Source organism: Acomys russatus, chromosome 25 (assembly GCF_903995435.1).
Source record: "Acomys russatus chromosome 25, mAcoRus1.1, whole genome shotgun sequence".
Classification (NCBI taxonomy): domain Eukaryota; kingdom Metazoa; phylum Chordata; class Mammalia; order Rodentia; family Muridae; genus Acomys; species Acomys russatus.
Window position 1 is genome coordinate 51,585,191 of NC_067161.1, and position 27,231 is coordinate 51,612,421.

The 27,231-nt window shown below is 43.8% G+C and overlaps 1 protein-coding gene across 1 annotated transcript in view; it reads left to right on the plus strand.

Annotated features, from left to right (window-relative positions):
• The window catches only part of LOC127207965 (NACHT, LRR and PYD domains-containing protein 1a allele 5-like), a 34,041-nt gene extending 23,498 nt beyond the window's left edge, over positions 1 to 10,543 (plus strand). Inside the window, 6 exon segments of the mRNA XM_051167304.1 lie at positions 625 to 848; positions 2,526 to 2,788; positions 3,303 to 3,428; positions 4,298 to 4,490; positions 10,199 to 10,479; positions 10,481 to 10,543. Of these exon segments, the coding sequence (XP_051023261.1) occupies positions 625 to 848; positions 2,526 to 2,788; positions 3,303 to 3,428; positions 4,298 to 4,490; positions 10,199 to 10,479; positions 10,481 to 10,543 (1,150 nt within the window).
• Positions 10,544 to 27,231: the final 16,688 nt, after the last annotated feature.

Below are 27,231 nucleotides of genomic sequence, written 5' to 3' on the forward strand. Positions count from 1 at the left end.
TAATATTATCAGATAGGCTCTCATTATTGGGAAATATACTCTTTAAAATACAAACACTAAAACCTAAAGATGTGCCTCATTGGTTGTATTGCAGTCTAGTGTGCACAACGTCCTAGTTTATACCAGAACCTTCACACACACACACACACACACACACACACACACACACACACACTTTTTTAAATCACCCTCATCAGCATCACAGGAAGAGCTCACTGCCCCTATTTATATGTGACCTCACACACACACACACACACAGACACACACACACACACAGACACACAGACACAGACACACACACACACACACACACACACACACACACACACAATCACCCTCATCAGCATCACAGGAAGAGCTCACGGCCCCTATTTATATGTGACCTGTAGGTTTGCATTAGATCACTCAGCACTCACAGTTCTCTAAGGTTAATCCAATGTTCAGAGGAGGAAACAGATTTGTGAGGTTTAATGACTGAGTCAGGGATCCACATGGAGACGGCACAGCAATAAGAATTCAGAAGCAACTGGCTGAAGTCTGTTGTGTCCCGAGCTCTTCACTCAGTCTGCACACAGCAGATGAGCAGCAGTGGTGTTAACTTGTGTCTGTCTCTCCCTCTTCTAGGGTTAAATTTTCCATGGCTGGTTCCTACCACAGTCCCAACATAGGACTCCACTTTGTGGTGACAAGGGCAGTGACAATCGAGATTGGATTCTGTGTATGGAGCCAATTCCTGGACAGGACTCCCATGCAGCACAGTCACATGGTGGCTGGGCCTCTGTTTGACATCAAGGCTGAGCAGGAAGCTGTGTCTGCTGTGCACCTCCCTCATTTTGTGTCTCTCCAAGGTAACCAAGGGAGGCATAAGGAGGAGGGTGGTGATAACGGGTGGACTTGATGGGCCACACAGGAAAGTGTAGGGTGGCGATAACAGGTGGACTTGACAGGTAGTATGGAAAATGTAGGGTGGTGGGTCATAAGGAATGCTTCAAGGTTTCCTTAGTGAGGCAGAGCCACAGCTTACAGAGGTAGACACTGAGATGTTTCGTCACCCCTTCTTGTCTGCTGTATCTTCTTCAAAACACACGTCTCTGAGGGTTACACTGTATTTCTGTTTTCCCTGAAGGAGTCCCTGAGTGGAAGGTGAAGGTGGCTATTAAGTGGTCTTACACAGCATGTCCCTCAGGGGCCTGCAGGACACTGAGGGACACTGAGAAATTTCAAGAATTTTTGCAAAGTCAATCTGGGGAAACTGAGGAGCATTTGGCACCCAGGGTACCGAACAACTTAGTGTGTGAGACCAGTGTCTGCTTCATTCAGGAAAAGTGCAAAGTAACACTTTCCTGGAGACAGCAGCTAACAGCACACTAGCAAAGCGAAGCGTCTCCAAATGGAAAGCTAGCCACCTGGGCATTTATCCTAGTAATCTCCTCCCTTCTGTCCAAGGTAAAGTGTGGCAGGGTAAACAGGGCACCTAGACGCCTCACAGCACTGATGGGGGTCCCCAGAACTCCAGCCTCCCGAGGACTGGTCCCATTGCTCAGGGTTCTGTACTGGTTGTACTGGGAGAAACAGAATAGCAGCCTGTAGGGAAGGCACTGTCATGCAGGGGCAGCTGGGTCGCAGAAGAATCTGCAGAACGAAAAGAAAATTCCCAGGATTCTGACCATGCAAAACCAGCCCAGCTTCTGTACTCAGATGATGTCTGAGGTGGAGCAACCGGGTTTGAAGTCAAGCACAGCAAAGGGATGGCTTCTTAAGTCCAAATTATTTGGTAGGGAGTCCCTACAGGTACAAACACTGGCCTGATGGGAGGCCATCTCTCATGGTATCAAGAAAAGCTACTCATTTATACTTCTGCACAGTTCTTTCATATGAGATCTTGGACTGTTCTTTTTCTGTAGAAAACGTTGCAGAACCAGAGTTTTGGCCCCTTTTCGTCCTCGCAGAGTGGACCTTGGTCTGCACTGCTAAGGAAGTTTCTTCAAAGCCATTGCAGCTTCTTATCTCCCCAGGACTCAGAAAGGGAGAGAACATCTCTGGGGACTTGCTGAGAGCTGTGACATGCTGTGTAGAGCTCATGGCCCAGCGAACAGTGGCCTCTGTAGCACCGTGCTCAAAAGCCCAAGCTTGCCACTTCCCCCAGGCCGCCATTGCCTATTGAGAGGTATGCTTTCAGAGGATGGTTTTAAGACCTTCATGGCAGCAAGCTGGCAGGCATGGCACTGGAACAGTAGCTGTTACATTCTTATCCACAAGGAGAAGGGAAAGAAAGAAAACTGAGGACGGTATTAGATTTCCAAACCTCAAAGCCCACCAGTGACACAGCTCCTGCAACAAAGACATACCTCCTGATCCTTCCCAAACTGTTCCACCAAATATAGAGGCCCTTTCTCATTCAAACCACCACAATTGTTATAAATGATATGGTGAAAGCATTCTAATTCACACAGTACTATTTTCCCAGACAAACATGGCTCAATGGAAACACTGAATCTACATCTCCTGATTCTGTTCTTTCTCAGAGGGACAGGTGGACAGCTCCTTGTTCTGTGTCGCCCACTTTCAAGATTATGGGATGGTCCTGGAAACGCCAACAAGGGTGGAGCAGAGTTACACAGTGTTGGAGAACCCAAGCTTCTCCCCAGTGGGGGTTCTACTGAGAGTGATCCCGGCCATCCGGCATCTCATCCCCATCACATCCATCACACTGATCTACTATTACCTCATTCCTGATGACGTCACCCTTCACCTTTACCTGGTCCCCAATGACTGCACTATTCGGAAGGTGACACTGAGAATCACAAAAAAAAATGGGGCCAGGGTGGGTGACAGAAAACTTGAGTCGGAGTTAGTGAGTCCCGTGAGGAGAATCTAAACTGGAAGTGTTAATGCTCTATATACAGGGACCTGGGTGTGCGTGTGCAATTCTGCCTTCTTCTTGTCTCCTCCACACACACCAGAGTCCCAGTCTCCCCCCCCCCAACCCCCATGAATGGTCTTTGATTCCCATTTGCTAATCCCTGAACAGCCTTCTATACCTCTTTCCACACACAAGGATGAAAATGATCTATGCACAAAGTGTAACCAAATCCCTTCTTCAGTGTCACTTTCCCTGTTTCCAAAATGAACATGAAAGGGGCCACTAACTCAACCATCTGTGTGTCAGAATACAAGTTAGAGCGGTGCCAGGTGTCATCACTGTATCCCACTGAAAGGCCCTGACTTACCACCTCACCTTGTTCAGACCTGATGTTGTAGCACAGAAATCTGGGTAAATCACTGTCTGTAATGTTCCCTAGGCCGTTGATGATGAAGAAATGAAGTTTCAGTTCGTGCGAATAAACAAGCCGCCCCCACTAGACTCCCTTTATATTGGGTCCCGCTACATCGTGTCTGGCTCCAAGAACCTGGACATCATCCCGAAGGTGAGAATCAGGGTCCGATGGCAGGATTGGGAAACCCGTGGGGCAGGGTACAAGGCTTTGCAACAAGCTGAGATTTCAGAGAAAACAACTGGGATTTGTGGTGAGCAAGAATACATCAAAGTTGGGTGGAAATTACTTCACAGAACCCAACAAGAATGCAGACTAGGCATGAGCAATTGAGGAATGAGATTCAATATGGCACAGCGAGGCGTCCTAACCATGGAGAGGAGGCCAGGCTGCGGCTGTGTGAGCAGGACTGCAGGATGAGCTCTCCCTCCTCTGTGTGTGTGGCAGTTTGAGTCTGAAGTGTCTCCACAGGTGTAAATGTACAAACACTGGGTCCCCAGATAGTGGTAGGATTTGGGGAATTTGTGGAAACAGATACGTGAGGCCTGGCTATCAGACGCAGGCCACACATGCCAGGCCTTGAGGATATAGCCATGCCCTGCTCCCCACATCAGACCTACTGATTCCTGATCCTTTGGGACATAATAATCCATGCCACAAGTTCCTGCCACCAGAATGGAGCCAGAGGCTTGATACATTCTTCGCCATGAAACCAAACAACATAAAACTTTCCTTAGGTTGCTTCCTATCGAGTGTTTGTCAGAGTGATGAGAAGAGAAACAGCATGATGGGGTCCCAGCTGGGTCCTTAACCGTCAGAGTAAAGATGTGCGTTCAAAGGCTGTGGGCTACCTCAGTGCAAAGGACAGCCAGTGTGTAATGTGGTGGAAACTATGGGGTTGTGGGAAACCATCATTCACATGAGTAGGAGCTTCTCACACAACCAAGCCTCCCTCTTTCCCTCTCCCTCTCTCCTTCTCTCTCTCCTTCTCTCTCTCCCACTCCATCTCTATCTCTCTCCAGGAACTGGAGCTGTGCTACCGGAGCCCTGGGCAAGCCCAGCTCTTCTCTGAGATCTCTGTTGGCCACATGGATTCAGAGATTAAGATGGAAATCAGAGACAAGAAGCGTGAGAAGCTCATATGGGAGGCCCTGCTGAAGCCAGGTAAGGTCAGTTTGGGGGCAGAGACCTCAAAGGTGGAGAAAATAGAAGAAAGTCAATGAATGGGGTGTGTTGTCATTCATTCTTGGTGTCATGAAATAACCAGGTGAGCTATATGGCTTCTGCTAGATCCATAACAGCTGGTATTAGAGCAGTTTAACCTGTCATGCTGTGCTACTCACCTTTTCCCAGTTGTAACAAAAATACGTGAGAAAAACAACTTTAGAAAAGTTTGTCTAGATTCATATTCTTAGAACAAAGTTCCATGCCATGGTCAGCTGCCCCCATCTCTTCGGCCCTGATATGAAACAGGATGTCATGGAAGTGGGAGCTCGTGAGAGAGGAGGCTGAGAGTAGCTCCAAGCAGAGAGGTGCCAGTTAGAGTGGAGCGGGGTTGGGGATGAAGGAGGAGGAGGGGGAAGGGGAAGTGGAGGAGGGGGAGGAGGAGGGGGAAGTGGAGGAGGGGGAGGAGGAGGAGAGGGAAGGGGAAGTGGAGGAGGGGGAGGAGGAGGGAAAAGCGGAGGAGCAGGAGGAGGGGGAACGAGGAGGGGAGAGCAGGAAGCGGGAGCGGAGGAGGAGGAGGGGGGGGGAGAGGACACTGAGAGGAAAGAACGGCAGGAGGAGGAGGAAGTAAGTCCATGCAAGTCATTCTCTTCCAGGACGTGCCTGGTGACCTGCTTCCTCCAGCTGTGGACTCTTACATAGTTTCCATTACTCTTCTCACACTCACACAGCTATGAGTGCATTAGTGTGTGGGTTCATTCCTAAAATCACAGCCTTCAGGACCTTTGAATATGGCTTCAGGACTGGTCCTTCAACACATGACCTCTCATCAGGGAACACATCGTATACAAACCACCACCTACTCTAAACCCCATTTTCTCTGTCATCCTGTATCCTGATTTCCACCCAATTTCCCTGGAAGTGACAGATTGAGTTGCACAAAGATCTGGCTCCAGTCCACATAACAGCTCAGTTTTAAGGCTGAAGGGATTTTGCCAACATGAACTATGCTATCTTCAATCCATATGCAATTTTTGAAATAATTTTGTGTTTGACAATATTATACATTCTAGTGACTCCGCCCTAAACGCACTCTCTCTTCTCTCACTCGTACTCCACCCAGCATCTCTTCTCTCTACAAATCTCTTCCTCACATTCATGTCTCACGGAGTTTGATTGGATCATCTGTATGCCTATGGGAATTTGGACTATTGAGCAGAACATAGTGAGCTCAGCAGTGGGTATGCAGAGGAAATGTTTACCTCGCCTTCTCCCATATTCTATTATTACCAGTAGCTTAGCAGTAAGTGTCACTGTCCCTGTGAGCTGCTTTCCCATGTACAAGTAACTGATGGGCAGAACCAACTCGTGTGGGTCCAGAGACAGTAGGTGCAGGTGATGTGAGTCCATGATGGCCATGGCCATGCCATGCTTAGAGGACAGCGCGTCACACGCCTTCTCCATTTCTTCTCTTCCTGTGTTCTTCCCATTTCCTCCCCCAGATGTTCCTGAGACTTGCAGGGGTGGTATAAATGTCTACTTATCGGGATGAGGACTCAGCCATCTCTTATGATCAGCATCCTGTACAGCCATGAGCATCGGCAGTCGCCTCCATTACTGCAAAGAGAGGCTTTTCTGATGAAGGCTGAGAGTAGCTTTTGTCTGTGGCACAAACATAGATATTTAGAAGGACATTGATACTATGTCCATTTAGCTAAGACACAATAGTAGTTTCTCTCAAACGCCTAAAACTTCCTCAGACCTGAGTTTCTTTGTTTTACCAAATTTATAGTACTGTAGGTGGATTCTATCTTGTGGAGTGGGCCTGGAGTGTAACCAAGGGAGCTACTGGTTGCCCCCATCACAGTTGTGTCATTATTGCAGCACTGGGACCCTCTAGACTGGCAGGCTGGTTATGGGATCATACAGAACATGGCTGGGTTAGACTGTGGTTGGTGTGTTTTCTTCCTCACAGCCTGCGTAACACTGTGAGCCCCTAGCTACAGGAAGGAAGCTGCCAACTGAGTTCCAGCTTGGATTCTCTGTATCGTCTGTGTAAGGTGTCTGCATCCTCTGTGCCATCTTAGCAAAGATAAGGTCTTACCAGCTAGTCTGATGGGGAACCAGGAAGAATGACGTGACCCTGCACTGTCCTGAGGACCCCGAGAGCCGCCCTTTCCAACAACTCCTATGGAGCTATCCCACACCTACAGCGGAGCTTTTTGTTTTGAAGCTCAGTGTTTCTAAACCCTCCCATTTGAAGTCTTGTAGAGTGTCTTGTGTGCAAAATCCTATCTGTTTTTATATTGAATTATCAACTAATGGGCTTCTTTGTAACTTTCAAATACTGTTTTCATTTTTAATTCAACATCCCACCATTCTCTCGTCTCCTCTGTCCTTCACACCTCTTCCAGTTAAAACATTTCTGCCCCCAATAATTCCTCTCTTCCCTCACTTTGCCATGATGCTACTGTCCTCCTTTCTTCCCTAAGGCCATGACTTGTATCTAGTATTCAGTTTTCCAGGGTCACACCATGTTAACACCACAAAACTAAAGACTCCAGGAGAGAAACTGCATGTGAGAGGTGTGGTGTTGCCTTCTTGGTCTGAAATATCTTGCTAGCTATTTTCCCTAGTCTGCACACTCACCTTTTCTAAAGCCACTTTCTTCACACCTGAACCAAATCCGTGGACATATGGGCCACACATTCACGCTCTGATTATCTGTTGATGGACATCGAGGCTGAGTGCAGTCCCTGTCTGTTGTGAACAGAACGTCAGTGAGCATGGTTGAGCAAATGGCTCCCATGGTAGAATATAAATTTTGTAGGATATAGTACAAGGAGCTGAACGGCTGGTTAAATAGTAGTTCTAGTTCTTAAGAAGCCTCCAGATTGGTTTCCACAGTAACTAGGTTGCCCCTCCCACTACAGAGCATAAGTGCTCCTCTTTCCTCACATCTGCTCCAGGATTTGTTGTCACTTAAATTCTTGATAGTGGACATTCTCAAAGGTGAGATGGAATCATAAGTAAATGCAGCCTGCATTTTCCTGATAGCTAAATGTTACCTAAGCGTATGTATTTATTTCCTTCTCCTTTGAGAATTCTCTGGTCATCTCTACGGCCCATCTTGGAATTTGGGTTTTTGAGTGCCATGCATAATCTTGTTACTAGTCTTCTGCTAGATGTTAGCTATAAAATCATTTCTCCAATCCTTGCATGAATCTTTACTCAATTAAGTCTCCTTTACTATATGTAACTTTTTAGTGTTGTGAGATACAATGTATCTATTACTTATTTTGCTTCTTGTGCTACGAAGTCTTGTTCTGACAAACCTTACTTACGCTGCTAGGATGAAATGCTCTCTTGCTCCTACCAGTCTCAGGGGATATCTCTTACATTACAGTCCTTGATTATTTGGAGTTGAGTTTTTAAGTGTGAGATATAGACATCTAGGGCAACTCTTCCCCACGTTGCCATCTAGGTTTTCCAGTACCATTTGTTAAAAAGTCTTTTCTCCAAAGTATATTGTTAGTTTATTCATCAAAGGCCAGGTCATCGTGGTTGTGTGGATTTTATCTAGATCCACGATTCCGTCCCTTTGACCTTGGAGTCGGCTTGTGTTCATACCTTGCTGCTTTAAGCACTATGACTGCAGTATGAATTTGCTGGTATTTCCCACAACAGTGCTTTTGTTCACAATTACACTACACTGACTTTTCCTGTGTCTCTTGTGGCTCCATGTGTATTTCAAAAGTTTTCCTACGTTTTTGTTAAGAATGTCCCTGGAATGCTGATTGGGACATCACTGAGCCTGTGGAGTGCTTCTGGTAGGGTGGCCATTTTCACAGTATTGACTCTTCTGACAATGAGCATGGCTGGTGTGTCTTTCCATCTTCTGAGGCCTTCCTTGATTTATTTCTTTGATGTGTGTCTTAAAGTCTTTGTTGTAAAGTTCATTCATCTCTATTGTTATGTTTTTTGTACAGAATTTTGCTTTGTTTGTTTGTTTTCTATTTTAACTCATCAATATTTTCAAGCTGACATAGGTAAGAGAAAATAGTGAGAGTTCTTGAGTGCAGTCATAGTACAAGAGTCCTAGTCCACCACCCACAATGCCAAAACCAATCTTCTCTATTCACTACCACTGGGGATGCCTGCTGCAGTTACTTCACCGGTATGTCTTAATAATACTTATTATTAGGCCTACAATTATTATTATGACAGTATTTTCTAACCCACTAGCAATCAGTCAATAACACTGATATCTGATATATTTTAAAACAGCCTTACTTAACCTGTTGCAGGGCAGATATTAATCCCCTAAACTACTTCCCATAGTGAGGCTGCTATGCCATATCTGCCCCAATCCCATGCTATCTGCTTCTAAGAATTTCTATCAAGATACCTCCTATCCATAATCCCAAATACTTGCTAATTATCATCATCATCTGGGCCAAATCCTCCATCCACGCCAGCCACGTGCTTCTCCTTCACCTAAACCATGATGGCTCAGCCTCCTTCTTCTCCCCTCTTCCCTGGTCTCTCTACTTCCCAAGATTCTCTCTGCCTCCCCAAGCCCTGGAACCTTAGCCACACCTGTCTCATTTTCCCTGCCCAGGTGTGATGGCCTTTTATGGGTCAAACAGGTTAGGCTCTTAGGCAAGGTGGGTCACAGAGACAGCAAGCAGTAATTAGCATGAAAATACATCAGACCAACCTCCAACAGATGACCAGCCTATTTCAGATGTCAAAGAGGATGATAAAAACAGGCCACACATGTGGTCAAAGAATAGTCTTTGCTCACCCTTGGCTTGAGTGAGCCACAGGTGGAGAACTGACCTGCCCTAGCTTCAGGGTTTGAGTCTCACTCCAGCACTTACTCATCAGACGATGATCCTAAATAACGACCTAACACATGAGTGTGACCTTCCTCACCTGTAAAGATCAGAATGAGGAATTCACTCTTGCTTCATCTTGATTCTGCCATCAAATCCAGAGCTCATGATTTTGGTTAGTGTACAAGGTCAAAAGAAGACAAAAAAGGTTTTTGTTTTTCTCTTTGTTTACCAAGAATTAGATGTCAACCTATTTAAGCCATCTGGCAATGGACTTGTTTAGTTTTCTGTTAGAAACTCAGTTTAGGATAAAACTGAGGCTGTAATCATGTGGGAGAATTGTCTATTGCACATTCACATGTCTTCTCTCTCTACGATGACACTCTAGAACTAAGATTTCCTGTGTAGCTGAGGAAATTATGTCAGAATTTCTGTGGTTCATTCTCACAGTCTCAGGCAGAGTGTGCTAAGTGTGGGAATCATGACACGTGCTTCATCTCTCCTTTCTCCCAGGGGACCTCAGACCTGCACTGCCCAGGGTCGCTCCAGTTCCCAAAGGTTAGTAACACTGTAAGAAGCCAGAGAAGCCAATGGTATTCTGCTGGAGGATCATCTGCTCCTCGAGAGAAGGGCAGTGAGAAAGAAGAGATGCTCATTTTGCAGTCCTCACCAGGAAAGGTCAGAGAGGTGTATACCCAGGGCAGAGTTCCTCCTGGCCCCTTGGTGCTTCCCATGGTGACAATAACTCTACCCATTCCCCACCTTAAGGCCCAATCATGAACACCCCCCCCCCCGGCCAGGCAAAATGCCAGACTAATAACTAGCTTCAAGAAATGACCTTTCAGAGGAAAAAGGGAGACAGAGCTGCAGATAAAAAGCAAAGTTACACGAAAATAGCAAGGAGTGGGCAGCTAGTGGGAGACCCTGAAGGAGCAATTCTTTGCTCAGTGCCAGTCTCGCCTGCATCCCCAGATGCTGCTGCCTTGCTGCACTTTGTGGACCAGCATCGGGAGCAGCTGGTGACTCCAGTGACATCAGTGGACTCTGTCCTGGACAAGCTGTACGGTAGGGTGTTGCGTGAGGAGGAGTATCAGGCCGTGCGGGCTGAGGCCACCAACCTGGACAAGATGCGGAAGCTGTTCAGTTTCACCCAGTCCTGGAGCTGCGACTGCAAAGACCAACTCTACCAAGCTCTGAAGGAAAACCCATCCTCACCTGATCATGGACCTTCTTGAGAAGTCAGGCGGGGTCTCTGTGGGATCCTGACATCTTAGTGGCTGACGAATGAGCACTCTCTTTAATGTCCTGGCTCTCCCTGAACTTCCTTTGGTCCTCGGTTTCTCTATCTATAACCAGGAGCCATCTGAGTTGCCTTCCTGTCCACACTGTTTCCAGGACGTCTCTTTGGGACCCAGATACTCTCTGTTGGCCTTCCCCAGCCAGATGTTCATGTGTGGTGAGCATCTCAGAAAACACCCAGTAGACCTACCAAGTCAATACAGGCCTTGTCCAGCCTGCTCTAAGGTCAGAATTGCCAGCCTGGAGCCAACCTGACTCACCATGACACAAGCAGGACAGAGGAGTTTTGGGGAATGGAGACCAAGAGGGGATCCTTTTCCATGGAAAATGAGTGTCTTATGAATAGTAGAGGAAGGAGCTTGCTAAGTTCATGTTTAGCAAACACAGGTATAGGAAGCACAGGTATAGGAAACACAGGTATAGGAAACACAGGTATAGGAAACACAGGTATAGGAAACACAGGTATAGGAAGCACAGTATAGGAAGCACAGGTATAGGAAACACAGGTATAGGAAACACAGGTATAGGAAACACAGGTATAGGAAGCACAGGTATAGGAAGTACAGGTATAGGAAACACAGGTATAGGAAGCACAGGTATAGGAAACACAGGTATAGGAAACACAGGTATAGGAAACACAGGTATAGGAAGCACAGGTATAGGAAGCACAGGTATAGGAAACACAGGTATAGGAAATACAGGTATAGGAAACACAGGTATAGGAAACACAGGTATAGGAAACACAGGTATAGGAAACACAGGTATAGGAAGCACAGTATAGGAAGCACAGGTATAGGAAACACAGGTATAGGAAACACAGGTATAGGAAACACAGGTATAGGAAACACAGGTATAGGAAGCACAGGTATAGGAAGCACAGGTATAGGAAACACAGGTATAGGAAATACAGGTATAGGAAACACAGGTATAGGAAACACAGGTATAGGAAATACAGGTATAGGAAACACAGGTATAGGAAACACAGGTATAGGAAGCACAGGTATAGGAAACACAGGTATAGGAAGCACAGGTATAGGAAGCACAGGTATAGGAAAGTCATGTGATGCAACATGGTATTCTCTACCAGAAACACCTCCGATTCAGTGCACACTAGAAATTACTCTTGGGCAGTGATATATACAAAAATCTTTTGTTCTTGTGAAGATTTTGACACCTCCGACATTTAGTTACATCATTTGAGGGTAGGCATATGGTTATTGTGTAGTTAAATTCTGATTTCCTGTCTAAATGTTGTGTAAACTCTGCTCCCCAATTGTCCCCCTGAGATGTCAATAAAGAAGTTTACAGCCAATCGATGATCAGGGAAGCGAATAGGGCTGGACTTCCTGCCAGCCAGAGGAGGAGGAGTTAGAAGAGGAAGTAGGGGATTCAGCCATAGGTAGAGGTCCAGGGAAGATCCGGAGGAAGGAGCTGGAGCTGAGGAAAGCAGCAAAGTGCAAGTATCATCAGGATGTTTCCTGGGAGTAAAACAAAGTAACATAGAGGGTTAAGAATAGACTTAAACTGCTCAAGATTGTGCCGTAAATCCTATTTTTAAACAAATATAAAAGAGCCTCAGTTATTTGTTTGATAGCTGAGTTAAGAAATTAGCTAAGAGATACAAACACAGTTTTATATAAAAAAAAAAATACCTTCAGCTTTCAACGCACAGCCTAAGACACTGATGTACAGTGGTACAGAGCAGTCAGCCTGGCTTCTCCCTGCCTCCCACCTTTTCCTCTGCACTCTGCAGGAGCCCCAGCTCTGCTGTGTGAGTCTCTGAAGCTTTCTCTCTTTCTCTCTTGGAATACAGCTTTTTCCTTGTTCTAACTCCTGTCCTTCACTGGGTCACAGGCAGGCAGCTTCAGCCCAGACCTCTTACCCAGAATCCTCTAGGGCTTTTATTTGAGAAGAGTTAATTTCAAGTTTTGCCCTCCCTGTCTGCTATATTGACTTCATCAGGAGTTTAGAAATAACTTAAAACTAAATGAATTGTATAGTTACAGGTCAAGTCAAGGTTCTTAAACTTGCATGACACAAATAACGCACTAGGTACCTTTGTAAATAGGTGAAAAGGCTAAAATATAAATCACTAATTATATATTTAATAGCCTGAGCTTTTTACAATATGTATAAAAAAAGAAACACAGTTAAGCCTATCAATTTGATGTCATGATTTATTGGTGTGTAAAAACAAGGTCACATCACTTTCTTGCCTCCTTACTGGAATGCAAGGTCCCTAAATGCTCTGGGTAACCCGTGCCCCCTGACTGATGCCGTTGGGATGCTCTGAGAAACAAGTGTGACGGAACAGACTTTCTGTGTCAATAGCAAATCTGCACTGAGACCATCTCCATACCTGAGGTTTGGAACTTGGCTCCTGCAGAGGACAAGTCGCCTGGACAGCAGCCAAGACTTTTGTTGCTTGATCAGATAATGACGAATTCCAAGGGAAAACAGTTAGTGAATAGACTATCATCTCAGGGTTAACTTTTCTTCCAAAGAATGTTATTACGTCTTTCGTGTGCTGGGTGTCTCAAGATGAGCTCTGCAGACTGCATAGCTGTTGTCATTTTAACAAAAACACACAGTGTCGTGCCATCAAGACACACCTGAATCTGCAGTAAGTTTAAAATCCTTTAATAAGCCCAGTAGGAAGAATTAGTATTTAGAAATAAAGACTTTAAAGTAAAAATTCATCTAACACAAGCCAGTGATTGGGAGAAACATAGTTTATACAATGAAAAACAGTTTATTGTCATGTTTACAATTTTTGTGTTAATGATAAGTATACACAATTATAACAGTAAAATTTATGAAAATTGAACTTTAAGATGACCAAGGGTTCATCATTTTAAAGTGTTCTAGAATTCTGCATAAGGGAAAGTTATTTGACACTGGGTTGTAAGGTGGCAGCCTTCTGCTTAAGTAACAGTGTGCTGGGGAAAAGCTTTCTTTTCTTAACTGTAAATACACACTAATGAAGACTGTTTTGTGTCAAGTTGTCAGCTGTGGCTTAGCTGTCAATGAAATATGTGTTTATCTGTGTGACCTGATGCCAATAGTCACGGCAGAGAGCGAGACAATCCTGCTTCGTTGCTGGGAGTGTGTGGGGTCTAGGGTGAGGGTGTAGCTGTGTTTCCAACCTGCTCCATCCTTACAATGTTAGAATTCTTTATTTAATACTTTGTGTCTTGCCAGGCGTGGTGGCGCACACCTTTAAACCCAGCACTCGGGAGGCAGAGGCAGGTGGATCTCTATGAGTTTGTGGCCAGCCTGGTCTACAAAGCAAGTCCAGGACAGCCAAGGCTACACAGAGAAACCCTGTATCAAAACAAACAAACAAACAAACAAAAACACTTTGTGTCTTCCAGGAGAAAAATTACAAAATTAAAAACTGAAAGCTTTGGCTCTTGACACTTCAAAAGTTTGCTATTTTTTTAAAAACCTAAACCATCTTTATTTTAAGTCTATTTAAAAAAAAACCCTTTTTATTCCAAAAATAATCATTATTTGCATTAAATGTGTGTGTATATCTTTAAAAGTATTTCCCTTTATCAGAAACTTGGTTTTATATAATCTAAACCCTAAAGATTTGAAAAAAGCCAGAATCTAGCCAAAGTCAAGGAAATCCACTCACTTCAAGCCCTTCTCCTCTGCAGCCAGCATTGCTGTGGAATTTCCACTTAGTGAAATGTGATCTAACGGTGTACCCTTCTCCCTCTAGTGTAATTCCTACTGTGACATCTCCCAACGCCATATGACAATGTCATTCAAGTTCTAGAAGTGTGCAAACAGTTTATCACTCTTCATCACAGTGTCAGTTCTTGATCTTACACACTCGTCCATAAGGTCTAGTGGTAAGAGTTACCACAGGTTCATGGTTGCTTTGGCCAGCATGGCCACACCAGAAGTGTGGTTTACTTTAACCAGGGAGCAGTTGCCTCCTTCAAGGATTGGTCGCCATGCTTGGTCTGGGCTGTGTATCCGCTGGCGAAGGAGACCAGACCTCTGAACCCTCGTCACCTCCATTTGCAGCCAGCCTGAAAGCGTCTGCCCCATGTGCCAGACTGCAGTGAAGCAAGCAGCGTTACCAACCCTGAGATGGACAGCTTTGCCCAAATCAGCACAACCCCTGCTAAGGACAAAACTGGCTGTAAATAAACACATTTGGCTAGCAGAGTGTGGAGTCAGTTCTGCTTCTCAGACATTAGGTGGCGCTAAAAACCAAAAGTTTAATCAATATGGGACAGACAGAGGTAGTTTAAGTTTGGTTAGAGGGGGTGAGGTGCTTCAGGGAAAGCGGCCCTGTAAGTGTTTGGGGTCTTCCATTGCTCCATGAGTAATCGCTAATGAATTCATGTATATTCATAAATACGGTCTAGTGAGTCACTCTTTGTGCTTGTGGTAAGGTCAGAAGTTAGGGGCAGATGCTAACTTTATGTCTCCTCAGAAAAGTCACACAACAGTTGATCAGTAAATATTTGAGCTTTTGCAAGTAAGACTACACACTAAATACAGATGCAGACTAAGTGTAAAAATTGTATATAGTAAAGTGTTACCTAAAATATTTTATCAGATATTTAAGCTTGAGAAATTTAATTTTATTTATGGTTTCTTTGCTTGTCTCAAGTCTACACAGTCCAGGAGAAGCTAGAAATGAGTCTACAAAGCACACATGGCACGTGTGTGACTTTAGACTTCTGGAACCACACCTCAAAGAGGCTACGATTTCTAAATCTAACAATGACGTTTTGTGATAAATTAACCACCTATCCTGGCAATGTTTTCATCCTATAATAACAGAGTTTACATTAATTTAGTGTTTTTCTTGAATAGCTTATCAAACATATCTGGCTCAAAACATTCTTGAATAAAAATGCTTTGGATGCAAAATGTTTTAGATAATAAAATGAGGTTTTGTTCCAAAGTAAAATGCCCAGCAATAAATACTTGTTGGCAACAAAATTACTCATTGACAAAGGGAAAGCCTTGTGAACAAGAGCTGCTGCAGGAATTGGACACTTCATGTAGAGACCGACTCTCACTCTGCAGAGCAACTATCTCCAAATGCACCAAAGACATTAACACAAGACTTGAACTCTAAATCAAAGAGAAGTCAAGTCAAAGACAAGACTCAAACCCTTGATCAGCTGGAGGGAAAGTGGGGAAATGCTTCATGGTGCAGGCACAAGTGAGGCCTTTCTGAAGAGGACTTTGGTCACCAAGGAAATGGGACAAACTGACAAATGGGACCATATGAAATTAAAAGGCTGTAATGTGAGGCCCCTGGTTTGGATCCACGACCATCATGGGCAGGAGCTTGGCAAGCCACAGATGATAACTTGATACAAAACAGTCTTCATTAATGGATACTTCCCGTAGCAGCTTTACTGTTATAATTGTATTTAATTATCATTCACACAAAAGGTGTGAATGTGGTAATAGACTTTTTTCACTGCATAAATTATATTCCTCCCAACTCACTGGCTGTGTTAGATGAATATATACTTTATTTTATTTTATTAATTTATTCATATTACATCTCAATGGTTATCCCATCCCTTGTATCCTCCCATTCCTCCCTTCCTCCCAGTTTCCCCTTAGTCCCCTACCCTATGTCTGTGACTGAGGGGGACCTACTCCCCCTGTATATGCTCATAGGGTATCAAGTCTCTTCTTGGTAGCCTGCTATCCTTCCTCTGAGTGCCACCAGGTCTCCCCATTCAGGGGACGTGGTCAAATATGAGGCACCAGAGTACTTGTGAAAGTCAGACCCCACTCTCCACTAAACTGTGGAGAATGTTCTGTCGATTAGCTAGATCTGGGTAGGGTTTGAAGTTTATGGCCTGTATTGTCCTTGGCTGGTGCCATAGTTTGAGTGGGACTCCTGGGCCCAAATCTGCCTATCATAATGTTCTACTTGAAGGTTTCTAGGATCCTCTGGATCCTTCAACTTTGCCATTCTCCCATGCTTCTCTCATCTAGAGTCCCAATAGGATGTCCTCCCATTGTCCCACTTTCCTGGTTAGTGAAGACTTTCATGGGACATGTCCCATGGGCTAGTATGCAGATATAAGTGATTATATACCATTTAACTCTTTCTGCTTCTGGGTTAACTCACTCATTATGGTCATTTCTAGTTCAATCCATTTGTCCACAAATTTTGGGAATTCCTTGTTTTTAATAGCTGAGTAGTATTCCATAGTGTATATGTACCACAGTTTCTTTATCCATTCTTCTACTAAGGGGCATGTAGGCTGTTTCCATGTTCTGGCTATTATGAATAAGGCTGCTATGAACATGGTTGAGCATATGTCCCTGTTGTGTGGTAGTGCATCTTCTGGGTATATTCCAAGGAGTGGAATAGCTGGGTCTTGAGGAAGCCCTATTCCCAGTTTTCTGAGATAGCACCAGATAGATTTCCAAAGGGGCTGTACTAGTTTGCATTCCCACTAGCAATGAAGGAGTGTTCCCCTCTCTCCACATCCTCGCCAGCATGTGGTGTTGCTTGAATTTTTGATCTTCGCCATTCTGATGGGTGTAAGATGGAATCTCAGAGTTGTTTTGATTTGCATTTCCCTGATGACTAAGGAGGTTGAGCATTTCTTTAAGTGTTTTTCAGACATTCGACATTTCTCTGTTGAGAATTCTTTGTTTAATTCCAAGCCCCATTTCTCAATTGGATTATTTGGTTTGGTGGTATTTAACTTCTTGAGTTCTTTATATATTTTGGATATTAGACCTTTGTCAGATGTAGGGTTGGTGAAGATCTTTTCCCAGTCTGTAGACTGTTGCTTTGTTCTCTTGACAATGTCTCCTGCCTTACAGAAGCTTCTCAGCCACATGAGGTCCCATTTATTAATTGTTGACATTAAGGCCTGGGCTGTTGGTGTTCTGTTCAGGAAGTTGTCTCCTGTGCCAATGTGTTCCAGGCTCTTCCCCACTTTTTCTTCTAACTGACCTAGTGTCTCTGGTTTTATGTTGAGGTCTTTCATCTACTTGGATTTGAGTTTTGTGCAAGATGACAAATATGGGTCCAGTTGCATTTTGTTATACATAGACCTCCAGTTAGACCAGCACCATTTGTTTGAAGATACTATCCTTTTTCCATTGAATGTATTTGGCTTCTTTGTCAAAAATCAAGTGACCATATGTGTGTGGATTCATATCTGGGTCTTTGATTCAATTCCACTGATCAACCAGCCTGTTGCTGTGTGAGTACCATGCTGTTTTAATTACTGTGGCTTTATAGTACAGTTTGAGATCAGGTATGGATATTCCTCTGGAAGATCTTTTATTGTACAAGATTGTTTTAGCTATTCTGGGTTTTTTGTTTTTCCATATGAAGTGGAGAATTGAACTTTCAATGTCTTTAAAAAATTGTGTAGGTATTTTGATAGGGATTGCATTGAATCTGTAGATTGCTTTTGGTAGGATGGCCATTTTTACTATGTTAATTCTCCTGCTCCATGAGCAAGGAAGATCATTCCATCTTCTCATGTTCTCTTCAATCTCTTTCTTCAGAGTTTTGAAATTTTTTTCAAACAAGTCCTTCACTTGCTTGGTTAGAGTAACTCCTAAATATTTTATATTGCTTGTGGCTAATGTGAAGGGTGTGGCTTTCCTAATTTCTTCCTCTGCAAGCTTATCATTTGTGTATAGGAAGGCTACAGACTTTTTTGAGTTAATTTTGTATCCAGCCAATTTGCTGAGGGTGTTTATCAGTGGTAGGAGTTCTCTGGTGGAATTTTGAGGGTCACTTATGTACACTATCATATCATCTGCAAATAGGGATAATTTGACTTCCTCCTTTTTCCATTTGGATACCCTTGATCTCCTTTTGTTGTCTTATTGCTCTGGCTAGAACTTCGAGTACTATATTGAAGAGATATGGAGAGAGTGGGCAGCCTTGCCTTGTTCCCGATTTTAGAGGAATTTCCTTGAGTATCTCACCATTTAATTTGATTTTGGCTATTGGCTTGCTGTATATAGCCTTTATTATGTTGAGGAAAGTGCCTGTATCCCCAATCTCTCTAAAACTTTAAACATGAATGGGTGTTGGATTTTATCAAATGCTTTCTCTGCCTCTAAGGAGATGATCATGTGTTTTTTTATTTTTTATTTTCAGTTTGTTTATATGGTGGATTACTTTGATGGATTTCTGTAAATTAAACCATTCTTGCATGCCTGGAATGAAGCCTACCTCGTCATGGTGAATGATATCTTTGATATATTCTTGTATTCATTTTGCAAGTATTTTATTGAGTATTTTTGCATCGATGTTCATAAGAGAAATTGGTCTGAAATTCTCTTTCTTTGTTGCATCTTTGTGAGGTTTAGGTATCAATGTGACCATGGCCTCATAGAACGAATTTGGTAATGTTCCATCCATTTCTATCTTTTGGAGTAGCTTGAAGAGTATCGGTATTAGCTCGCCCTTGAAGGTCTGGTAGAATTCTGCACTGAAACCATCTGGCCCTGGGCTTCTTTTGGTTGGGAGACTATCAATGATTGCTTCTATTTCTGTAGGGGAAATGGGACTATTTAGGTTGTTTATCTGTTCTTCACTCAATTTTGCCAAGTGAAATTGATCAAGAAAATTGTCCATTTCCCTTAGATTTTCAAATTTTGTGGCGTATATGCCTTCAAAGTAGGATCTTATGATTCTTTGTATTTCTTCAGTGTCTGTTGTTATGTCTGCCTTTTCATTTCTGATTTTGTTGATTTCAATACTGTCTCTCTGCCTTTTAGTTAGTTTGGCTAATGGTTTGTCTATCTTGTTGGTTTTCTCAAAGAACCAGCTCTTGGTTTTGTTGATTCTTTAGACTGTTTTCTTAGTTTCTAATTTATTTATTTCAACCCTGAGTTTGACTGTTTCCAGACGTCTATTCCTTTTGGGGGTTTCTGCTTCTTTTTTTTTCTAGGGCTTCCAGCTGTGTCATTAAGATGCTTATGTGCGATGTTTCTAACTTCTTTTAAAAGTGCTATGAATTTTCCTCTTAGCACTGCTTTCAATGTATCCCACAAAGTTGGGTATGTTGTTCCTTCATTTTCATTGAATTTCAGGAAGTCCTTAATTTCTTTCTTTATTTCTTCCCTGACCCAGGTGTCATTTAGCAGAGAGTTGTTTAGTTTCCACATATGTGTAGGCTTTTTGTTATTTCTGTTGTTGTTGAATTGCAGCCTAAGACCATGATGATTTGATAGGATACAAGGTATTATTTCAATCCTCTTGTATCTGTTGAGGCTTGCTTTGTGACCTACGATGTGATCAATTTTGGAGAAGGTTCCATGGGGTGTAGAGAAGATGGTATATTCCTTCTTGTTTGGGTGAAAGGTTCAATAAATATCTGTTAGATCCATTTGATTCATGGCATTGGTTAATGATGTTGTTTCTCGGCTTAGTTTCTGTTTCAATGACTTATCCTTCAGTGAGAGTAGGGTGTTGAAGTCTCCCACTATTATTGTGTGGGGATCGATATGTGGTTTAAGCTTCATTAGTAGGGCTTTTACAAATGTGGGTGCCCTTGTATTGGGAGCATAGATATTCAGAATTGTGATGTCATCTTGGTTGACTTTACCTTTGATGAGTATAAAGTGTCCTTCCTCATCCCTTTTGATTAATTTTGGTTGAAAGTCTATTTTGTTAGATATTAAAATGGCTATGCCTGCTTTCTTCTTGTGACCATTTGCTTGGAATATTTTTTCCAACCTTTTACCCTGAGGTAATGTCTATCTTTATAGGTGAGATGTCTTTCTTGCATGCAGAAGAATGTTGGATCTTGTTTATGCATCCATTCAGTTAGTTTGTATCTTTTTATTGGAGAATTGAGACCATTGATGTTGAGAGATATTAATGACCAGTGACTGTTAGTCTTAATATTGATGTTGGTTCCAGTTGAGCATTTGTGTAGTTGTGTTTTTGCCATGGTATAGTTATCTATTTCCTGTGTAGCTTTGGTTGTAACTTGTCCCTTTGGGATGGAGTTTTCCTTCTAGTACCTTCCGTAAAGCTGGATTTGTGGATAGATACTGTTTGAATTTGTTTTTGTCATGGAATACTTTGTTTTCTCTATCAATAGTTATTGATAGGTTTGCTGGGTAAAGTAGCCTGGCCTGGCATCTGTGGTCTCTTAGGGTTTGCAAGATCTCTGTCCAGGCCCTTCTGGCTTTGATGGTCTCTGCTGAGAAGTCGGGTGTAATTCTGATAGGTTTGCCATTAAATGTTATTTGGCCTTTTTCCCTTGCAGCTTTTAATATTTTTTCTTTGGTCTGTATATTTTGTGTTTTGATTATTATGCGATGGGCAGTTTTTCTTTTCTGGTCTATTCTATTTGGTGTTCTGTAGGCCTCTTGTATGTTTATAGGCATCTCTTTCTTTAGATTGGGGAATTTTTCTTCTATGATTTTGTTGAGACTAATTTTTGGGCCTTCTCTTTCTTCAATGCCTATTATTCTCAGATTTCTTCTTTTCATGGTGTTCTTGATTTCTTGGATGGTTTGTGCCAGGATTTTTCCAGATTTAGCATTTTCTTTAATGGTTGCTTCAAGATCTATGATTGTATCTTCTAGACCTGAGATTCGTTCCTCCATCTCTTGGATTCTGTTAGAAAAGCTCATGTCTGTGTTGCTTGCCTTCTTCTCTGAGGTCTCACGTTCCCGTTTTTCTTCTGTCTGTGTGTTTATCATTGAATCCATTTTCATCTTCAGATCTTGAGCCGAATTTTTGATTTCTTTCATCTGATTGTTTGTATATTCCTGAGTGTCTTCCATTGCCTCTTTATAAGCCTTCAGAGCTTGAACTGTTTTATTGATTTCCTTTATCTGGTTGTTTGTATTTTCCTGAAAAATTTCCAGTGCCTCTCTACTGGCTTCTTTTATGTCTTCCACCTGTTTGGCTGCGTCTTCCTGCATTTGATTATGAATTTTAGTTGTTTCCTCCATTATCATCCTCATTATTAAGGATTTGAGGTCACTTTCTTGTATTTCTATTGTGTTTGAATTCTCTGGGTTGTTTTCTTTGGGATAGCTGGAATCTGGAGACACCACATTGTTTTGGTTTTTTTTTGCATATACCTTTACGCTGTCCTTTAGACATCTTGCGATCTCTGTTTTTGTTGGGTAGTTTCCAGAGTTGGGTGGAGGGAGTCTGATGATAGATTCACCTGTTTTCTCACAATTTCCCTAGGCCAGAAGCTCTGATGCTTCACTGGTCTGGATGGCAGGAGGCTAGCCCTGTCGTTTTGGAATCTCATAGCCAGTGATCCTCAGGTCCCCTGTACTGTGGGTCCTGCAATTCTTCTGGGTCTCTGAATGTGTGTTGGGTCAGGCCAAAGTGTCCACATCCTTCTGGGCCCCCTTGTAGCACCAGAGCTCTCCAGGGACTGAAGCAGGTTGGGTGGAGGTGGTTTGATGGGCACTGTACTCCCTGTCTCCCTGATAATTCCTTAGTCCTGGAGCTTTGGTGCTCTGCTGGTCTGTGCTTCCTAGTAGCGTTTCAAGACCCATACTACTTGCAGAGTCCAGGTTGGTGTCACATGGCCCAAACCATCCACACACCGAGTCTAGTTCGTGTCTCTGGGCCCAAATGGGTCTCAGGGCCTATTCAACGTACTTAGTCAAGTTAGCGCTGAGTCCCACCTTGGTCTTGAGCCCAAAGTGCACACTGAGCTCGCCGAGTCCAGTCAGAGTCACAGGGCTGGGACTGCCCACCAAGACCAGCCAGGGACTCCGGGCTCAACCCATGCTCTGAGTTTAGGTAGGTTCTCTGGGGCCAAACTGCCTGCCAAGCTCAGCTAGAGTCTCTGGGCCCAATCTGCCAGCCAAGTGCAGTTAGGGACTCTGGCCCCCAACCGCACACTGAGCTCAGCCAGAGTCTCAGGGGTGGAGTTGCACACCAAGCTTAGCCAGGGACTCTGGACCCACACTGTGCGCTGAATTCAGCCTGGGACTCTGGGCCTATACTGCGTGGAGAGTCCAGCCAGAGTCTCAGGGCCGCAATGCGCACAAAGTTCAGCTAGAGTCTCTGGGACCAATCTGCCCACCAAGTCCAGCTAGGGACTCTGGGCCAAATCTGCGCACTGAGCTCAGCCTGCATCACAGCATCAGAACTGCATGCTGAGCTGAGCTAGTGTCTCCGCAGCGGAACTGTGTGCTGAGCTGAGCCTGCATCTCAGCTGTGGAACTTCATGAGCTGAGGTAGCATCTCCATGGTGGAACTGCGTGCTGAGCTGAGCTTGGGACTCAGGGGCCGAACTGCGCACTGAACTCAGCCTGCGTCTCAGCAGAAGAACTGCATGCTGAGCTAAGCTAGTGTCTCCGTGCCAGAACTGCGCGCTGAGCTGAGCCAGCGTCTCTGCGGCAGAACTGCGTGCTGAGCCAGCGTCTCTGCAGTGGAACTGCATGCTGAGCTGAGCTTGGGTTTCTGGGGCTGAACTGCAAGCCAAGTTGAGCTTGGGTCATGGAGCCCAAACCATGCGGCATGGCCCAAATCCTGCCCAGAGTCCCCTCTTCTACAGCAACTCCCACTGGCCACCACACCAATTGCCTCTGCCGGAGGGCTCCAAGCTGCAAACACCTCAGCTGCCATCGCCGCCGCCGCTGCAGCTGCCGCCGCCGCCGGTGCTGTTGCCGCTGTCTGAGAAAATCTGTGCTCCTCCCTGTGTACAATCTTATCTAGGCTTAGAGTGTTTTCAGCCACTGAAACTTACTGCTGAATAAGCTAATCCATTCTTGTTCTTTCTGAGCTCTGGCTGGCTGGTTCATTTCAGCTGTCCTGGCTAAAACTCCTCTCCAAGCTGGCTGATTCAATATGGTTTATCTCTCAGCCTCAGACTAAATTGCTCTGCTTGGCTTCAAACTAACTCTAGCAATCTGTTCTAATTTTCTGACTTCTCTTTTTCTAGCTCATTCTGTTTTCATGTGTGTCTAACTTTTTTCTCCTCAACCTGTATCTTTAAGACTCTCCCTATAAAACTGCCTCTCAATTAGACATCAGTTTAAAAACATGGGTGCTTCCTTGTACAAACCGACTTTACCTTCATTGTTCCAATGTGTGTGCTAAGGGTATATCTGTATTCCATATAGAGTAGCCACGCTGCTGTATTAAAATCCATCTCCGGTCCCGCTTGCTCCACACCCTGTTCACAATGAGCTGTTGTGTGTGCTCTTGGCCTCATCCGTTCTAACAGGTATAAGACGGAACTGCAGAACCATTTCGGTTTGCATTTCCCTGATGTGCTTCTTTGAGCACTTCTCCACCATTTGAGATTTACTCCATTGAGAATTCTGTTTAGATCCTGTACCCCAGTTTTAAACTGTGTTATTTGTTTTTGTTGGTGTCTAGTTCCTGGTATTCTTTATGTATTTCAGATATGGGGGTCAGCAAAAAATCTTTTCCCATTCTGTAGGCTGCTGTTTTGTCAGTTTCTATGTCCCTCTTTTCATTCCTGATTTTATTAATTTGGATATTCTCTCCCTCTGCCTTTTAGTTAGTTTGATTCTGGGTTTGTCTATCTTGTTGATTTTCTCAAAGAACCGGCTCTTGGTTTTGTAGGTTATCTGTATTATTCTCTATTTTTGTTTTTTGTTTTTGTTTTTGCCTTCAGCCCTGAATTTTGCTATCAACTCCTCTTGAATCTGATTCCTTATTTTTTACTCTAGAGTTTTTCAGTTGTGCTTGTGCTGTTAAGTTGCTACTATGAGATCTCTACAGGTACTTTAAAAAATTTTAATGTTGGCGCTTAATGCTATGAACTTGCCTCTTAGAACAGCTTTTCTTATTTTCCATTAATTTGAGCTTGAGTATATTGTATATTCATTATCATTGATTTCTAGAAATTCTTTCATTTTATCTCTTTATTTCTGTCTTGACCCTCTTTTTATTCAACAAAGAGTTGTTTAGTTTTGATGAGTTTGTCAATGTTCTGTTATTAATCTGTGGTCTGATAGGATGCAGGGAGTTATTTTCATTTTCTTCTATTTGTCAAATCTTGCTTTGTGTCAATTTTGGAAAACTCCCATGAGAGGCAGAGAAGAAGATATATTCTTTTGTATTGGACTGACTGTAGATCTTCTCCTCTCCTTCTGTGTCATCCTCAACTTCTCCAAGATCTGGAGGAGTTTTCTAGGTGAACAAAGATCTGGAGGAGTTTTCTAGGTGAACAGCTCCACTACCAACCCACAGGACTCTAATGGAGCATAGAAGTGGCTCTTCTGGAGTGAGGGCAGACATTTTTCTGTATTCCTGCTCTCAAGCAGAGAGGATCCAGGTTCTCAGGCCTCTTGGAGGGTTGAGTGGGGAGGCCTGGTTGCTTCTCTCAAACAGGGAGGGAAGTTCGGATAGTATTGGAAAACACCAGAGGCAGCCAGGAAAGCCAGGAGCTGAAAAGAGACAGTCAGGAAAGCCAGGAGCTAAGCTTTATAGTGCATTCTAAGCCTTGTGCATTCAGTGTAGAAGAGGAGTCTAAGCTAAGCCAAAGCCTAAAAGACAAAAAGGGGAAAAAGGGACCAAATGGATGGACAGGAAGGGTGAAAATGTACCACAAAGACTCAAAAAGGCAGCATGAGAAGGAAGGACAAAGGCAAGTCACACTCTTGAAGCCCTGGGAATTGTAAAAGAGGGAGATCGCAGGATATGGCTTCTGTTTATAGTAAATATCTCTAGAGCCTTGTCTTGAGAGGGAAAACAGCCCTTGGTAATCCAGAAGTGGTTCTGAAGTTTTTAGCAGAGCAGGATCCAATCTGTGACACCTCTCAGCAGATGGGATTTAGGGGCCTGCTGGGATCAAAAAGGACTCACCCCTTTTTCAGAGGTCTTTGGAATGGCTAACCAGAGGGGTTGGACTTTGACATTTTCCAGTAATGCTTCACAGTTCACTTGTCTTTATTTTTATTTTTAAAGGAGGTGTCACCATTGGGTTTCTAAGCTGGAGACTGTTTGGTTTTGAACCAGGACCCAGCTGGTAGTGAACTTAGCAATATTGTCACTTGGCATTTTAAAAATTGGATGAGGGCAGGGTGAAAGCATTATCAGGTAGCTAGTAAAGGGTAGGGTTCAGGAACATAAGAGGTTACTGAACCAACTGCTTAGGAGGCTGACATTTCAAAAGCAAGTTTGTATAAAACCCTTGAGGGCATTAACACTGACCTCAAAATAACGTGATACATCTATATAGAGAAAGTATATTGCAGTACTATGTAAGTTTCCACATATGTGGCTTTCATTAGGTCTAGCTCCCCTGCTTTGGAGCATGATCCGGAAAGAGAGTTTGTCTGTTTCTGGAGGGATGCAAGGCTGTTGGGTATGGAGGTGCTCTCTAGTTAAGCTGGTGTCAGAGGTTCCCAGTCAGGTGCCCATGGCTGCTGGCTGCTCTATGGTCCAGGCAGATCCAAAGTGAACTTCTGGTCTCCATTTGGTCCGTGGGTAGTTTCTTCCTCCTTGTAGAAAAAAAACCTGTGAAGTAATTGCAAGGGGTGAAGATCCCTGGCAGCTGGGTATGTAATGTGGGAGGGTATTCAAGAGATGCACAGGTTATTCTAACAGCCGTCTGATTGGCAATGCACTGTGCAGGCCTGGAACAAAGGGGAAGGCAGAGGGTCTAACAAAGGCAACTGTTTGGTTAAAATGAAAAGGGAATTTTTCTGGGAATCTGGGCCGGTGTAATTTCTTCTGGCTGGAGTTATTATGGAAGCATTTGTATGCACTGCAGAAAGCAAGGGGTAGGTGTTAGAGAAACCTCAAGTCTGGTTTGTCATCCTTTAAGTTTGGAATCACCTGTGCTGGAGTTAGGAAAGCAGGAAGAAAGGCTGGGATCATACCTGCTTAGGGTAGCCTAGGAAGGAAACATGTCTATTATATATTCGGAATAGACAGGAAAGGCTTGTCTGTGAAAAATAGACTGGCTTTAATAGTTGTTAATGTAGTTCACTGGATGCAAGGTGTTAGTATTGCCATTGGCTGTAATCTGTAAGCAATTTTAGGTTAGAAACATTATACTTTCCAGGGCAGCATTTCTCTCTCTTAGATCAAAAACGTTCAGGCAGGTAGCCTGGCTATTTGGGACCACTGGGAATGGCTCAGGAAACTATATCAGGCTGATAGCCTGGCTAATTGGGGCTGATAGGGGCAGCAAGATGCTCAAAAGGAAAAGAGAGTTTAGCAGAGATTTGCACCTTAGACCTTTCAGTTCAAGGTCTGAAGCATTGTCAGTTGGGCTACCCAGTCATTCTGAGGGGAAGCAAGGTTTAAGAGGGCCTGTGAGAGGAATTTCTATTTTAAAAACTCCACGGGTGGGATAAACTGTATTTTTTGAGGATCTATCCTGCATCCCAGAGAGGATAGGGAAAGTATTAGCTGGTCTTTATGTGGAAAGGGGGAGAGTGCAGTGACAGATATCTGACTCCCTTAGCCAGAAGAGTTAGTGAGCACAGCTGCTGGTGGCTGTGATACTCAGCGATCGGGGGTCACACGTGATGCTGTACCATCTCCCGAAGCCACCTTCCCCAATTGGGCTCTTGGAGTTGGTGGAAGTGCTCCTGGCGACTTTGACCCCCAAACTGACCTCAGGATGATGGAGGGGGATGGAGGAGGCAGTCGAGATTTTTGAGAGCTTCTGACACCCTACAGTCTCCGGAATTCCGCCAGAGCTGTG